Below are 18,141 nucleotides of genomic sequence, written 5' to 3' on the forward strand. Positions count from 1 at the left end.
CAGAGACGCCGCGGCTCCCGGGCCAAACGTGCAGATGGCCGCGGACGGCCGGCGCAATCAAAGATTCGCCGTCGATGACATTGAATTTCACCAATGACACCTGAAAACCCGTCCGTTAATGATGATTGGTCATCTAGTGCTGCCGTTCTCTTCCCTTAACGTTCCTAAATGGGGGATAAATGAGGAATATTCTGTCTTTATGAATAGCTGTGTTTGCTTACAGTTTAGTTTAATTAAGCCTGTGCCACTAAATAAGCACCTATTCCCCCGAGATCATGAAACATTTTAATTTAAAAGTCACATTCCATTCCATCTGGGCGAGGCGGAATTATATCGCGGCAATTGTGAGACAAATATTCTTATTATCCTGCGGTGAGTGTCGGCGGTGGAGCGGTGATGTGCGGGTGGGGGTTCCGCTTCAGAGAAAGATTTCAGAGGCTCCGCGCCCTGTGAACCATGAAGAGGAGAGAGACTTTGCCAGGATTCCTTGATTTGTTTCCAGTTCGACAAACTTTTTTTTTTTTGGGAGCCTCTTTGCACTCGAAAAAAAATAAAAAAATAGTAAATGTGTGATCATAACACATTCAATGATGTTACCAACTACACCAACTCTTCTACTGGTTGCTATCCTTGACATGATGGTGATGGTGCTCCAGACAGAAGGAAACTTTGAGTTTGGAAATACTTTGATGTCGTTGACAATGTGGGTATTGTTTTTTGCAAAATACACCCGATGTCCGACTGTATTTCTGAGCTGAATCTCACTTTGTCGAAGCTAAACTGGAGTTCTGTCTCACCAGGCCCGGTTCGAAAAAAAAAATTTTGTCAGACAACTTGACGGCGCCACGCCTTTCCCAACCCTTATGGGGCTGCCTGTTTACGCAGCCAAACCCCGGGGATGCATGCTTTGCTCGCTGTTGTGACCAAAGGTATACTATCTCGTCTCCATATCGGACGCCATGATGCTGTTGCGATGCAAGACTCGCAAACGATTCCGTTCGTCGCGAACCAATCTTTTAAAGGACCCAGGAGTCGGGAGCGACCGCGGCGGAGGAGCAGCGCGCTTGTCGCGTCCGCCACTCGGGTTGTTTTTCCATGAAGGAAAAACGCCCGCGAATAAACGAGTCGCGGCTTGTCGGGACTCCAAGCCACGAGCCCAACGAGCTCAAGTTTCGATATAGTGAGTGGGCGAGAGAGAGAGAGAGAGAGAGAGAGAGAGAGAGAGAGAGAGAGCGAGCGAGGGAGAAAGTGAATCTTCAACTCAAGATGAAATTACCGAGGATTAAATGAATGTGGAGGAAGGGTCAAGGCATATTGACATTGAATTTGACTGATTTACACTTTGTCTTTCAACAAAATTAATCATTGAATGACTGATTCCTCGGCCCACAATGGAGACTCTCGTTCATGGGAGTCCTCCCTCGCTCCACCCGGTCTTCCAGCGGAGTGAGGAACGAGAATCACAGCGGTCGGTCGGCTCTCGAGCAGGAACGGAATTGCCACGAGAATCATCATTTCAATCGTTTATGCGGAAGCATGCAAGTTGGGGATCCCCGAAAAGATTTTTACCAAATTCATCAGCCTTTCATAACTGTTTCGAGAAATGCAATGAAACACAAAAAAAATTATTATGTCAAAATAACTTATTTTACACGATATGAATTACAGACATATGCCTTGCCTTTATTTATTTTTTATTAAGGTGAAATTGAGTCCTCGGTGATCATACAGAAGGCTATCCAGTTTGAGTCACTCGCCCACCCACTCTTATGCCGGAGTGACTCCAGACTCTTGAGTCATTTTCACCAAAGATTTTGTACGATGCCAACGAATCGTTTGCAAGTCTGGCACGCATATATATATATATACGTATATATATATATATATACGTATATATATATATACATATATATATATACACGTATATATATATATATCAGATATCACTGCCCTCACCCGCCCTCTTGGTGGCTGCCCGAGCACCCGGGGCGAGAGACACACCTGTAGACCACCGGTCGGCCACACACACCTGCGTCAAATTAACATTCACCGCAAGCAGCGCCCGGCCGCTGCAATAGCAAGTTCATGACAGAGCTCCGGCACAGCAGCCTACCGCACACACACACATATACACACACACACACACACACACACACACACACACACACACACACAGATCTACCCCCCGCCCCCTTGGTACACCTGTCCCTGTTTGCTTTTTCTGGATGATCAAGGGAGTGTTAAATATGCAACAGCTCATTTGCATATCGATTTTCATTAGCCTTCACCCAGGCCACTGTAAGATCCAGCGATGGAACCTCCCCAGTGGCTGCCACCGCTAGCTTTTTTCTCTTTCCTAATCAGCTCAAATTGTCATGCTGCAAATTGTGCTCATGGCGATGGCGTTTCCCCTGCTGGGTTTAATGACTACAAGCCATTGTGTGACAGATTTAGAATCTTACAGTGAGGACTGTGTGACGCGGCAACTGAACTTTCATTTTCTAGTTAAGTATAGCCAAGTGTATTCAATGTTTTCTCACTAACATATTTTGATCTTGTGATTGTGTAAAAATATATAAATAAAGAAAAAAAGAAAAACATGTTATTTTTGTCCTTTGCCTGTTTTCAATTGACCAGTTCCGGAACAGAAAGAAAAATGTTCCTCTGGCGTCCACATAGTAATAATAATAATAATTATTATAATAGTAATAATAATAACAATATTATTATTATTATCATTATTATTATAATTATTATTATTATTATTAATAATAATAATAATAATAATAATAATAATAATAATAATAATAATGATAATAATAATGATATCCGTGGAAACACCCTTATCACAGATATTGTTGCCTTTATCCCCCTACCAGGTGTGCAGGAGGTCTCTAGAAAAACCTCCACCCGGGCTTTGTGAGGTGGAGGTCTGAGTGGTGCCATCTCTCCGCTGACGTCTCCACTCCTGACACAGTGAGATCCCCCGAGAAACATCCCCGTCGGCCCCCGATGCTGGCCCCCGATGCTGGGCCCCCCACTCACACCACGTCTCCAAGGGACATGGGTCGCCCACGGAAACCGGCAGCGTTTTGTATCTGTTGTGCGTGTGTGTGTTGCGTTTCACTGAGCTGGGCTGCACTGAGGCTGTACTCACACATCAGCTCCAGACAGGACACCAGCTCTCTTTTTCCTTTTCAACACTGACCCCCGGAATTGACGGCCGCGCGTCGCGATGAGAGGTTCCACTCCTTTTTTTCGATATCCGGCTCTCCACGAGCCACTGGGTCGTCGCCACGGGGTTCAACTCCCCGGAATCGTTTCATTCTGTCGAAATGATTTACACCGTTTGAAGGCAGGTAGATACAAGGAAGATCCAACGTGGGTCTCGCGTGAAATGTGGAACCTAAAAACAGTCTTAGTTTTGTACCAGGACACGGACGGGAACAGGCCCAGCGGCCATTTTCTGCTTCGCCCTGCCTGATTAGAAAAGAAGCATGGTAGTGGTGGAATAATCCAACCGTTCTTCCTGCGTTTGGGATTGAATCTCGCCTTTTCGCTCGACGGGGAGCCTCTTGTAGTTCAGAGGGGAGTGCACCGGTGAGACGCCGTATATTGCAGAGACCTGGCACGCTTTCAAAAGCTGCTGCTGAGCTTAAGCGCGGGGTCTAGACTCCGAAGGGCAGGCTCGCTGCCTTTCAGCAATATATTAGAGCTGCAGTGGTGCTCATCGTATTCAGGGACAAAATTGGGCTCTGCAGTCCAGATGCCGACCACGGTTAGCATTATAACCAGAGGAAGCAGGTATCGAAGAATGCCGCTCCGTCCCATTAAATAAATGCATAAATAAATGCATTAATAAATAAATAAACAAACAAATGCATAAATAAATAAAAAGATCATAATTTCTTAGCAAGAGCATCCAGATACATTACAAGGTGCCTACATTCAGCTTCAATTTCAGCTTCAATACTTTTTCGATTTTTTTTTTTTTTCGAAAGTGAACACTCATTTTCCTTACCTTTCCTATATTTTTTTCTGTGAATGGGGGGGTATCGAAGACTGCTGCAACCTCCCAATAAATAAATGCATAAATAAATAAATGCACAAATAAATTCATTAATTAATCGCAAGTTCTTCGCAAGAGTATCCAGATACATCACAAAGTGCCTACATTTAGCTTTAATTTCAAGTTATATTTCAAATTATAATTTAACTTAAGATTTTTTTTTTTTTTTAAGTGAACCCTAATTTGCCTTACCAGCCGATGTATGAATTCTTTTTTTTCCGTGAATCCATGTATTACAGCCGAGCGAGTGTCTATTTTCATATACTGTGTACTGTACAGTATAAACTGTCAAATCAGGTTAAATGTGGAGGTTTGCGGTTTGGACTTACAGTAACGCTCCAAACTGCAAACTTGCCCATTAAACATGATTTGGCATTTGATTACCAAGATGAAAGTATATCAAAGCATCCGCAGCAGTTAAATATGAGAATTCATTAATTATGTCAGGCAGCGCGATCAGTTTATGTAAAATTAATGAGGCCATTGTGCTGACTCTGAAGCTCAGAACTCTCTGTTTTCTCAGCAAAATTCCAAGTAGACAATAGTACAGTACACTGCTTTGTTTTATGTGGACTGGAATGATAGATATTATAGAGGTAGATATTGATAAGAAATTCCCTCAAAGTAAGTACATTTTGTAAGATAATAATTATAACAAATAATTCAAATAATTGCTGAATGAATACATTTACAGAAATTCATAGAATCGGTGATACATTAATCGTACATCTATTCATGTATTTTAGAGGTGGTACTTTTATGGATTTACTACTCGAGAATAGTTTAGAACATTTATGTCTGAACTATTTGTCTCTAACTAATAAGTGACTTTAAGTAAGACTAGAACAATGAATGTTTTTTAGCACAAATAGACATATTCATTTCCGTCCAACCGTTGGCTTACAGTGACACCGGCCGCTTCCAGCATTTCACTCTACGTGACACAGGCCACTGCCTCCGTCCTGCCTATTGAAACCATTGAAGTATTGTTTTATTGATCTAATCCCCTCCTGTTGCCATAGTGACGACGCTCAACGCCTCGGCGGCAGACAGGCGGGCGGCGCCCGAGCGTTCTCAGCTCACCTGCCGAATAAACAACGTTATGGTAGCTCAGGCGGTAGAGCTGGTGGTCTAGTAATCTAAAAGGTTGCTGGTTCAATCCCAGGCTCCTCCTGCTAGCATGCTGTAGTGTCCTTGAGCAAGGCACTTAACCCCTAATTGCTCCTGATGGCTGTCCATTGGCGTTTGAACAATTGTAAGTCGCCTTGGATAAAAGCGTCTGCTAAATGACTAAATGTAAATGTAAAAAAAAAAAGCTGCAGCGGTGCAGCTCCCGCCGCAGCCGGCATGGAAAGCAGCTCGGAACTTGCTGCTTCGCACCAAATCACTTGTGTCGCAACATCAAAACAGCGGCGACGGGGTTCCGTCATCTGGAGGGGTCGCCGCTCTTGCACACTCACAGTTTGGACCGGAATAGGCGGGGGCCGCGCTGTGTTACACTTCGGCGGACGTCCTCCCTCTTAGCTTGCTGCCGTTGCAAATTTTCCGTTGCCACCATGATTTCCCCCAACCTTATGAAATGGTAAACCGGTACAGATCTTTTGAGAAACGTGGCATTCCGCTTCTGCTTCGGCAAACTGTAGTACCGCGCCTTCACCAAGTGTGGCTCACGAGCACCCGTCTGTCCACTGAATATTTACTGTGTGGAGATAAATAAAACCTCTTCCATTTCGTCACGGGGCACTGAGGGTTAGAGATGCGCCCCGCTCTGCTCCACCGGCCTTCATCGCCGTCCTCCCACTGGGAATAAGAAGCGTGCCCGCAATCCCAGGATGACGTTAAAGCTCCAGCCACGATCCGAGCGGTACCTAAGGAGCCGCCGCGCCCGTGGGGGTCGGAGCACCACGGGGAGTGGGGGGGGGGGGGGCCCAGCTGCTCCCCAATTACCCAGCGCAACGGTGGCTGGTTTCAACTCACCGGCGGCAGGAACCGCAGGTGGGTCACGTGAAGAGATCAAAAACCTCTCTTCACGTGACCCACCTGCGGTTTCTTCACGTGAAATTGTCGTCGGCCGCCCCTTGCTTTGCAGACTCGGTCCATTTTATTATTGAAGTTATTCAATTGTTATGAAAGATAAGATAAAATAAGATGAACCTTTATCAGTCCCACAACGGGGAAATTTACATTGTTACAGCAACAAAAAGAGGACATCAGGAAATAGAGAGCATATAAGGGTAAGCACTATAAACAATACAAATACATAGAAAAAACACCATAAATAGTAATCAGAGCACTTAGCCTATCACACATATTTTGACACATTGCACGTCAGGGATTGAACTTTTTCTTTATTTTTTTGATAAAACTTGCGCTTGGATTTCAAAATGGAGATATGATATATTACACATATCTGATGTATGATACAACAGTCCACTGGAACAGCTATACGCAGGCGTCACGAAGCCTCGAAAGAGACGGGCGGCGCAACTCAGATTTGACAGGACCACCGGAATCATTTCAGCCGCTAAACATTTAAAGTGGTAATCCGTAGAGTCGTCCGTGTTGGGTGGTTTGCCGTGCGAGCTCCACGTTTACCGTCATCTCGGTTCACTTTCATTTTCTTTTCTCGACAGTGTGCCTCTGCTTCTGATCGAACGATTGTTTTTTCTTCACTTGAGTCGGTGGCGTTGGGGATGCCCAGTCTTTGCGTTCTTGATGGTAAAAGGCGGAGGCCTCAACCAACGATGTAGAGGAGCGTAATGAAATAGATGAAACAGTTTTTTTTGTTTGTTTGTTTTTACAAAATAACCTTACGGATTACCACTTTAATCTAAGTGAAAGCAAATATAAACCTTTAGTTCTCTCACAGAAAGTAAATAAACCTTTCATGATGACTCTGTACGGGGTTTTTTTTGTAAATAATTGAACATGCCCTAACCTAATATTGGGCAAATTTTGATCTTGCCAGTGAAATGGTTGCAGATGAGGCAAAATAAAAAAAAAACCCAAAGGACTTGAGAAGAAAGCTTGAAGTGTTAATATTTGCGTAGCCTTCCTCAAAGCTTGGAAAAGTGGAAGCTAGTAAAAAAAAAACCCAAAATAAAATGAACACCTACCTGACATACTGTAGGAGGAAATACAATCAATGGCTCTGAACAACGTCGCTTATGGACAGTGCAGTGTTTCTTTAAGTACCAATATGAGTGACTCTCTTTAATGTAATAAACCAATCATATCTGCACTCCAAACCACATCGGGCAAAAACAAGGCTTCCAACACAGCACTGGCGTCATAGCTCATGTAAAATATCATAAATACTCTGATTAGTTTCACAACCCTTCTTCAAAAATCACAACTTTCCGTGAAACTTTCGTTTTCCGTTTTGTAACATTCAAACGCGATGATCAGGCCTTGAGGTGGGCCGGTGCTTTGACATTATACTCCTTTGGGGGAAAGCAAAAAAGGGAAGTCCGTATGAAGAACAGTAACATCTGAGTGGATGGAGACCAACAGAAGAACAGCGACAATGGCGGCAGACCACGGCGCATTTAATTTTTCTGAAGAGCTCGGATTCATTCTTAAACATCCCTTGGTGAGTACTTTAGTGTGTGTGTGTGTGTGTGTGTGTGTGTGTGTGTGTGTGTGTGTGTGTGTGTGTGTGTGTGTGTGTGTGTGTGTGCGTGCGTGTGTGTGTGCGTGTGTGTGTGTGCGCGCACGCGTGCGTGCGTGTGCGTGCGGGTGCGTGCGGGTGTGTCTATAACTCACAGTATTAAGTATTTCCAAAATGCTCTACGGTCACCGTCACTCAATCAAGTTTAAAGTCTCTTCCAAAATGTATTGTGCGTTTGTGCATTGACTCAAATGCATGAATTAAGGTGGAAACATGGCGGTGAGAAGGTTTTTCCCAGTCCACATCATCTACTCAAGTGATCTAGTCATAAAAGGAGGTAGTAATATAGTGGAACGCTCTGTGCAATAACAACGCGTTTCCCGACCTTTCTTCCGCCATGGCACAGTTATTTTTTTTTTTTCACTTTTGGGCAACTGATCGCGGCCTCCTCATTGTCCTCACGTTCAGGGGGGGGGGGGGGGGGGGGGGATCGGAGCCCGTTCTGATGAGCACGCAGCGGCACAGGAGCTCCTCTCCACAGCCCTCCGCTCCTCCGTTGCCGCAGAACAGTGATTTCTGAGAGATGTGACTAAACAGTCCATACATGGCTGTCGGAGCTGGGGGAAAATATGTCAGTACTCCGCCTTGTCTCTTTAAGCCTCGATCGACGTATTCATGAGAAGTGGTAATTCCTTCGGCAAAGGCCGTCTCGTTTTTTTGGGGGGGGCGGGGGGGTTGCACAAGGGTGGTGCTTACATTGATTCCACGTTACCCGCCATCAATGTATGACAAATAACGTGTTTTAGAGCCAAAAGTTTGACATTTCATGCTCTTGCTAAAATGGTACTATCGGCATATGACTATCCCACGTTGGTAAACTCACCGCCTGTCAAATGAAACCAATATTCCACAATTGCACAATATATAACAGCGCTAATATTTCCGTGGATAAAACTGTGGTGTATTTTCCCAGACCGAGCTCCCGGAATACTACCACCTATGGATGGACACGGCCTATAATCTTCCCCGCTTGATAGAATCACATCAGCTGCAGAATTTGGTGCGTGAGGTGAGAACGGCAACAACGGCACCTGACGCGCAAAACGTATCCGGTGACGTCCGTGTTGAGGATGTCTCTTGCACGTTTTTGGCGAACTCAAAGCCTCTGCGTCGATTCCAAACCCAAACCAGATGCCGGTGCTGAGCGCCCATCTCCTGAGCGGCCACCGCCAGCTGAGGCTGGCCCACCTGGTTCTGGGGTTCATCGCCACGGGTTACGTTTGGCAGGAGGGGAGACGCGCTCCCGCTGACGTAGGTGTGTCCGTATGATGAAGCGTCAAGCTGGTATCCACAGCGACCCGTCCAACGTGCTCCTCCGTCTTCTTTTCACATGACCAGACTCTCCCGAAAGCCGTCGCCCTGCCCTTCTGGCTGGTGTCCCGTCGGCTCGGCCTGCCCCCCATCCTGACGTACGCCGACTCCATTCTGGCCAACTGGAAACTCCGGGATCCGACGGGGTTAGTGGCGGTCCCACCGCGCTCCCTTGGGGAAATCATTTTCCGTTTGCATTGTGACTGTCGAGACTCACCCGCTAACATATCGCTTGCTGTCGTTTTCGTTGTAGGGACATGAAAATCGAGTGAGTATCAAAGCGAGTTATGGAATGCGAAACGTGCACTCACGTTGACACCGGCGACCACCCCGCCCGCGTGCGGCTGACATTCGTGTGATTTTTCTTCCGACGCTGGAAATCACAGGAACCTGGACGTAATCTTCTATTTACCCGGCGGCGAGAGCTGCAGGGGATTTGTTCTGGTTTCGCTGCTGGTCGAGCTGGCCGCCAGCTCAGGCGTAAAGGTAGAACGTCCGCCGCCCAATCTTTCCACCCGCATTTGTTTTTGAAGTTCACATGACTGGTGGAGGTCAGCTCGCCGGGGTTTTCATCAAACATGTCGAATGTTTTCCACGCGTTATCCCACAAGTATCTGTGCAACCCACCCGGACTTGCATTGCAGATTCACTATTTTCATTGAATCTTTTCCTTTCAAGAGCAGTAAATAATAAATTAGTAAACAGAAATATTTTTATTATCAGTTGTTTTTTTTCACAATATGTTCAATGTGAAGTACTATAAAAAATACACTTATTTGCATTCTTCTTATATCTAATAACTAAACCGTAGGCCACAATTATGACATGACTTTATGCTTAAGATTCATTGTCAAACACATAATTGCGATTATCAATTAAATGGATTTGTTCATTGGAGTGTAATAATTCACATTCAGCCGTTGAAGAAGAGTCATTTGTCGACGTTGTGCATTGGGACGTAATGATTAAGGGAGACAGCTAATTTTCACCTGATTCACACTTTATTTGTTGCAACATACAATTTTGAGGGACGTACAGTATATGACTGTAGAATATGACCTTTTCCGCAAATGATTGTGACGGATCTGCTGTTTGCTGCGCAGGGGCTTCTAGATGTGATGCGCGCCCTGGACATGCGCGACATCAGAGGCATAGAGAAGGGCCTCCACGACGTGACGGCGTCTCTGCACAAGATGAAGGAAACCTTCAAGCTCATGCACAGTGAGCTGGATTCAGACGGCATTCAAGAAAAGGTTCATCCGTTTGCATGCAGGAAAAAAACAGCGTCTATTGACCTCCTTTCTACTCTTTCACAGCAAACGTGGATCCAACTGATTTTCATGGAACACTGAGAATATTTTTTTCAGGGTAAGTCTGAGGAATCTCGATCTTTATTGTTGTTGGTAACACGTTACGTTATGGTCCTTGAAACTACCCGTTCTCTAGCTGTGGACAAGCAGCAATGAGCACACTGACATGAAGGTCCTTGCTGATGGCTCCAGTCATTTGACAACACTGCGTAAATGAAGTCATTAACCCACCATTCAGCAATGATTAAGGCAGTGATAAAAGGAGCGTCGTCGAGTGAGTGCCACTCGAGTGTATTGACTTCAACATTGAATGTGGAGCGGGTCTTCTTCTGTTGATCAATTCAGCTTTTATGCAGCAGGTCGCCGTAACGCAAATTAAAAAACTTGTCCTAAAACAACCTAGCTGGGCGCAATGAAAAAATTGGGACTCTTGATTCTCTGGAGGATTGCCGGCGAGCATGCTTCCCTTGTTTAATCCCAAGATAGCTATTGATATTACCCACCCCCTGCCAGCCTCCACCCGGAACGAAGCCGGCTACGTTATTATTTATCGACCACTGGGTAGCAGAACATCACTTGGGCTCATCTTATGCAGGAACTGGTTCGTGGGTGACCTCGCTCCCATCTCGCTGAGGCGTTCATCGTAAATACTGCCTGTATCTGTCATTGTGGTCCAACCCCTCACACATCAGTTTGTCTGATATTTGACTTTCCCTTATTCAGTGCTCCCTGGAGGTGTCCCTGTTGTAGTAGACCTCTTGTAAATGTAGAGAAGCTGAAAATCCATAGGTTCTCCAGTAAATCTTTACAGTGCGTTTCCCAGTGCGGAGGTGAATGTGCATAATATACAGTACATTCCCCGCTGTGAGTACAGTAGATCTCCAGTTTAACATGGATTGGAACCCATCACATGGCGGATGGTGGATAGACTGTTGATAGGGTTCAACGTCAGCGTATTAGTCCTAATCATGACAGACTACAGCCCTTCAAAGTATTTTTTTTTTTCCCTCCCAGTTAAAGAGTGCATACACAGCGGCACGAGGCACGATAGTCTTTTCACCGTTTCTCCAGTGTGAGGAAGATAAACCATACGGTCACACATGCGCTGCCAAGCCACAGGCTGCATTTCATTTCAAACGGAGCTCGGCTTCATCCGGCTGCAGGGACCGGAGGGACGACCGGGACGAGCTCACGGCGACAAGGAAAGTGCCGGGCTCCAGCCAATAGGAGGGATGATATGCTCTAAATGGCGCCGATCCTTGGAAGATGGACGCCCGGACCTCTGCGTAATTCTTCATGATTAGGGTTTTTTTTAAAAGGAAAAACATCCCTTAAACTATCGATAAAATAAAGAACATGTCATTTTATTTTTCTCCAATAAGGACAATTCTCAATTTTAAGGGAGGTAATTTTTTTTGTAAAGTAAACAGCGACACAATTTTCATTTTTTAAAAGGTACACACAGCACCATCTGTCTATATATTTTTTATCAAATACGGAAAGGGAGAGAGGTCTGAAACGTTTGGAGCACCCACAACAGTCGATTTTGAGCTGACAGGCCCACAAAAGCCAGGGGCACAGAGACCTGGCGACGAGATGAAAACCGCTTGGCTTCACGCTGCAGCCCCGTCGCCGGCGGTGTGACCCCAGCGTAAGGGAACAATAATATTGTTTTGTCATTTTGTCAGTTTTGTAAAAAAGATTATGACACAAGACATCAAAGCACTCCCTTTCGAGTGACTGGCACATCACACACTTATTCAGTAATGTGTGTGTGGAAGGTATGTGAAACATGTAGAAAATGTGAAATGTGTAGAAACTGTAGAAATTGTAGAAATGTAGAAATTGTAAAAACTAAAATGAAAGTTTGACCTACCGGGAAGGGAGGTTACCCCAAGAACTGAATCCCCAGAAATAAACGTTGATGAATTTGAATGGACAATACCCCATGCTTTAAAGAACCATACTGGTGTGAAAATGAGATTCAGCCCCTTTCGCGATGAGCACATTTTACATTACCCCTGACCATTTTCCTGATGATAGCTCAATTTTTTAGATAATCGTCCATTATGTTCATGCTTTGGGAAATTTGATCGATACGATGAGAAACCTACCTTCAAAATAGCTGCTGGTGCTGCTGACAACTACGGTAACACATATTGAGCTATCATCAGGAAAATTGTCATGTAATGTGGTAGGGTTATGCCAAATGTGTGTGCTGCCTAGTAAATGGGCTAAACCTCAATTTGACACTGATACCATGGTCCTTTGATCGTTTTTGTCTCCTGACTGCCCTGGTTTAGGATTCGACACCTAACTGTGTCACGCATACTGAAGGAAAAGGAACAGTGTGATTTATTTATCACGTAACCCATAATGATCACTTCCCATTAGTGAGTTTTCAACAGAAATGGTGGTTTATGGCCTTCAAGGACAAAGCTGATATTTCATAAAGAACCAAATTGACACTTCTATGTGAATTGGGTGGTGGAAAAGAGCGATTGCGTGCACACAGCCCATTGGAACACGCAGAATCCAACTACTTAGCATGTAGGATTGCCATCTTTAACAAATGCCAATAAGGAACTTAATTTCGTCCTTCCTTTATTCCTTAATTCAAGTGCTCCCCCCAGGGAGAATTGTATTTTCAGCAACAATATCATTATTATGAGTGGCATCTAGGAATTTATTTCAATAATTTGAATAATTTATTTGATAAGGTGTTCCGAAATTTGGGAGCATACAGTAGCTGCAAAAGTCTGTATGAACAATCTCCTTTTCCACGGGGTATTTTACTTCTCACAGACCAGCAGTAGAAGACCTGAGGGCTTTTGAGGGAACGTATTGTAGGAGAGCAGGGATTATGTAATGTAGGTCGGTCCTAAGCCATTTAGAGCTTTTTATACAAGTAAGAGGACTTTAAAATCAATTCTAAAGGATTCTGGGAGCCAATGCACTGTAGCTAAAACTGAATTGATGTGGTCTCACTTAGCTGCTGAATTGTGGGTTGGTTCAAGCCTCTCAATAGGCCTTTTAGGAAGGCCAGCAAAATGGGAATTGCAGTAGTCCAATCGACTTGGAATGAGGGCTAAGTTAGGAAGGGCCCTACGTTGCCGATGTTTCTTAAATGAAATGGTGCTGTGCTGATCACCTCTTGGCTTCATTTATACACCATACAGTAGTTGTGTATCATCTGCGTAAGTAGGTAAATTGATATTATATTCTCTGATGATAACATCAAATTGAAACATGAGAAATGCAGGAGACCAAGGCAGTGTCCTTGTGCAACACCAGAAGTTATATCAAGTTTCTCTGATACATGATCTCGAACATAGACAAATGTTGTAAATTTATGTATCCAACTACTTTTTTTAAAATATGTAAGAAAAATATCAGCCTTTGCACGCCTGTGTACCCATCTGCCAGTGCGGTAAACATTTCCATGGTAACAGCAAGCTTCAACAATCAGAGACGTCGCTGTTACACTTAGGATTATGGGTACGGTAGTCTTCATGATATTGTTTATAAAACATGTTTTTTTTCAAACAAGGTTGATATCATATAGACTTGTGGCTTCTACGGGAACAAAAACTAAATATTATATACATTGCATAATCTTTGTGCAGTTATTTATAGATGTTTCAAACCCTAAAGTTAACCCTAATCCTAGAAACTACAATAACTACAATTCTGCGCCATTTTCTAATGCATCTCGATGCTATTGCCTCGTGGGTAAAGTAGTTGTATTCTTAAAACCCTGAAAATTAAACAAATTAATGGGTGAAAAACGATATGCATAGCAATTCATTTGGTTGGGGAATATACCTGCATTGTCAGAATTTACATATGTTATTTATCGAGATATACTGTAGGGCGTCAAAGGTGACCTCTGGTCAGGTTCAAAGGTCGTTATCTCCATTTTGTGTCCACAGAAATGGTCTTGGGATCCCCACTTACTCCACTGCAATAGCAGGGTTGGATTTTTTTTTTTACTTTGTCGCAGAACAAAACCAATGCTCAGCAATAGGTAACATTTGATGTGTGTCATGAAGTTCTCCAATTTTTTCCAAAGCAAAGCAAGCACAGTAATAGCCAATAACATATGTTGTCCACATACCACACCTTGGCTAATGCTAGTTTAAAAATAAGGAGTAATCCTCATGTTCCAGTTGCTAGATGGAGCCCCTGTTTGTACTTTAAGCGTGCAGCAGGAAAAAACAAGTGACAAAGCAGAGGGCAAAGCAAAAGACGTCCCCACCGTCTGAATGCCGCTACTTGTTATTAACACAAACAATGTGCAGTGCTGAAAGTGCAATTAAAAAAAGTATTTATTGCAAGGTTCATGAAAACCAGCAAACAGCGCCCACACAGAATTAACTGGGCCCCTGAAAGGTCCGATGAAAGGCGGCGGGGGGCAGATATGCAGCAGTTATTAAAGCAATTTGTTTCAGTGAATAATGATCAATTATTTGATTCAAAATATGTCTGACAAACATACATTTAGGATGAGTGTCAGCTTTTCACGGGTTACATGTCCAAAAAATATTAAATCCAATGACTTTTTTCCAGCGCTATTTAGTTTTTCACAAGGACTTCCTAACAGAAGTGCACTTGAGATTGTTTATTTGTTTGACAACATCTGCAGACTGATACGTTTCCCTGGTGACACCAGCTCCGAACAACACGATGACCTATTTTTAAGGTCTTTTTTTAGTTCCTGCCCACATAAGGCATCTGATTTACCAGGTATTCCCATCCTCATATTGGAAAAAAAAGGAGGAAGAAAAAAAAAATCAAATTACTTCAAGCACTTTTTAACACCATGTGTGAGCCCTGTAATCACAGAAAAGAAAATTACCCGCACTCTGAAATTAAAGCTTCATAAGCTTCCTTACAGCTCGGAGCTTTAATTTCCCAGTGTTTCTTCACTTTAATTTGGTGCGTCGAGCACCTGAGCCGCTGAGGCTTGGATGCTTGATCTCTTCTTTTTCCAAGACGGATTTCCATGATTGTTCTGCTTTATGCGTCATCCCCAGCATACATCGATGAACATTGTTTGAATCGGGGATGGATTATTTACGCAGATTAAGAAAAAGCAAATACAAATCCTGTCCAACATTACATAATTTTGGCTTAAACTTTGTGTTTTTAAATAAATGTAATAATATCGATGTTTGGTTGCAATATAACTAATGACTAGTTACTATCATTCTCATTATCATTTTCATGCTATTTCATGCCTGAAAATGAATATACAGGCTAATAGAAGGGCAGATCTCGGACTATTGACTATTAAATGTAATTTTATAAAAAAAAAAATAAAAATGAGAGAATTGCAAATTCTTATCTAACCCCAGTCAAGGTCAATCACAAGTTACTACTACAACATAGAAGTAAGCATCTCATACCAGAGTGTCCTCTGGTAAGGCGAGGGGCACAATGAAGAAGTGCAGCACCATCAGCAAAGGAAATCGGCCTTTTAAAATAACTGCTAGTTTTCCTGTTGTCTGCGTTTTTTGGGGACAGGGCGAGGAGGACGACACCAGTGTTGGAACTTTAAATGGTGCTGTCAGCGTTCTAGTTTGAAAGCTGCCGCTGTCAAAGCGAGTTTAACGACAAGGGTACTCTCTGTTAAATTGGGGTTGTGAGAGATGCAGAATTAAAGAAGTGGTCCCCATACATCACAGTTAGGGAGCTGGGTTTCGAAGTGAGAGTGAAGCGTATTCCTGAAAGTAAATGTGATGATTTATTCAATATATTGTACATTAAAGATTCCAAGTTCCAACATTATTTCCAACATATTTATTGTTACTGTTTTTTTTTTTTTTTTTATTTAGAGGCATTCCATGTGTTGTTTGTCTGTCTGTTAGGCATTCCATGTGTTGTTTGTCTGTTTAATGATTGAAATGTGAAGCCAAAAAGATGGATACTATTTTATTTCAAATTCATTGCATTTTAATTCCTCTTCCGTTCAAAGGAATTCCATTATTACTTTTTATCAGCATTGTTTTGAAATGAACCCAATTAAACTTCTCAAGTACTTCTTAGTGTCTGTTGCAGATTCTGAAAGTTCCGCCTACGAGTTATGCACATAACTTATACAGCTACAAATTTCAAAAAGGGAAGCTGTGCGTGTGCTGGTGTTGCAGGTGGCAGGACAACCCCTTGCTTCCAGCGGGGCTGCTGTATGAGGGCGTGAGCGAGGAGCCCATGTGTTTTTCGGGGGGGAGCGCCGCCCAGAGTTCAGCCATCCAGTGCTTTGATGCTCTGCTCTGCATCCAGCACGACAGAGACCCAGGTAAACTTAAAAAAAAAAGAAAAGAAAAAAGAAGGACAAAAGATTTCTTTGGATAATTATTTCAGGGGCTTGAATGTTGCACGTGTGAGCACTTTGTCTCTTTACCGAACAAGTTTCCATAAAATGATGCAGTCGGTTTTTCAAGGAAATAACTGCTCAGTGTCTCTGCTCCCCACGTCTCCAGAACCTTGAGCCTTGGCTCCCCCTCAGTTAAATTACTTATTTTTTGCCGTTATAATAATATACCATCATATCATAATTAGATAATACCATTATCATTAGTATTATTGTTATTATTAGTACTGTTAGTATTACCTTAAGTATTACTAATGGTAATACTGATACTTTGTAAATACTTGAGATTTTGAGGTTATGACATTGACATTTTGAGTCAAATGTTGAATATTTTTATTTTTAGCAGAGTGGATTTCACTTGGAATACCTAGTGTAGCCCACTTTACTTGAGTACAATAGATGAGATTCTTTGACCTTCTCTTTCTCGCGAGTCAACCAAATGATTTGTAGCTTGCTGAGCTTGTTTTGTCAGACAACTCGACGGCGCCACGCACTTCCACGCCCTCATGAGCCGGCAGCCGATCCCTCCTGGCCCACCTGCTTTGCTGCCTGCTTTGCTGCTCTCCCTCCACCACCCCTGCATCCACCTCTTGGGCTCGACTCTTCTATCCAATGGGGGGATTCAAGCACATTGCGCCTATATTTCTTGCTCATTAAGTATGCCTATGTTTGCTGTACAGCAAAAAATAGCCATACATGTGAGTGATGGGCAGTGGAGCCTGAAACGATAAAAAAAATGTTTTATAGATCATGTTAAATTAACTCTCACAGTTAATTTACTGTAAAGACCATATTCCCACCCAGGTGCCTACCTGACGCGTATGAGGGACTACATGCTCCCCGCCCACCGCCGGCTGATAGACACCCTGTCTGCCCACCGCCCCCCTCTGAGGGAGTTCCTTCTCTCCAGCGCCGGTCCAGCGTCTTGCCAGGCCTACGACTCGTGCGTGTCGGCGCTGGAAGATCTGCGCAGCTACCATCTGGGTGTCGTCGCCAGGTTCGTCACGGTGCCCGCCAGCCGGGCCCGTGCCGCAGCTTGCCCTCTGGGGAGCGTGGTCGCCACCGGCACCGGCGGATCCAACGCCATGGCTTTCCTGAAGAGCATTCGGGACTCCACCCGCAAGGTGCTGATTTTGGCCCCGGGCAACAAAACCTGACTTAAAAAGCAAGTACCACCTGACAGACACCGCAGGATGTTGCTTTTCACTCCCTGTGACGCTGCGGTCACTCCCTCATTCTGTATGTTGGGTGAGCAGTCTTGCACTGGAGGTTATTAGATCCTGTCTTTTGATATATTTCTTTGCTCTATTTTGGATTTAATTAAACGATGATAATCATCCAGTTTACTTGTTATACTCTCTAGTTCACTTCTTCATTTCCTCATCATTGTTTCCTCTGAGGTCCACAT

At 43.8% G+C, this 18,141-nt stretch overlaps 1 protein-coding gene across 1 annotated transcript; it reads left to right on the forward strand.

Moving 5' to 3' along the window:
- Nucleotides 1–8,519: 8,519 nt before the first annotated feature.
- LOC307242108 (indoleamine 2,3-dioxygenase 2-like) lies at nt 8,520–17,890 on the forward strand (the record flags this gene model as incomplete). The annotated part of the gene is made up of 10 exons (XM_080016442.1): nt 8,520–8,552; nt 8,653–8,748; nt 8,871–8,990; nt 9,078–9,196; nt 9,304–9,318; nt 9,437–9,536; nt 10,154–10,271; nt 10,367–10,418; nt 16,510–16,658; nt 17,538–17,890. The coding sequence occupies 10 exons, from the start codon at nt 8,520–8,522 to the stop codon at nt 17,888–17,890; spliced, it is 1,155 nt and encodes a 384-aa protein (XP_079872568.1).
- Between the last annotated feature and the right edge of the window lie 251 nt (nt 17,891–18,141).

This window comes from Zeus faber (genome assembly GCF_960531495.2).
Source record: "Zeus faber genome assembly, chromosome: 16".
NCBI classification, from domain to species: Eukaryota; Metazoa; Chordata; class Actinopteri; order Zeiformes; family Zeidae; genus Zeus; species Zeus faber.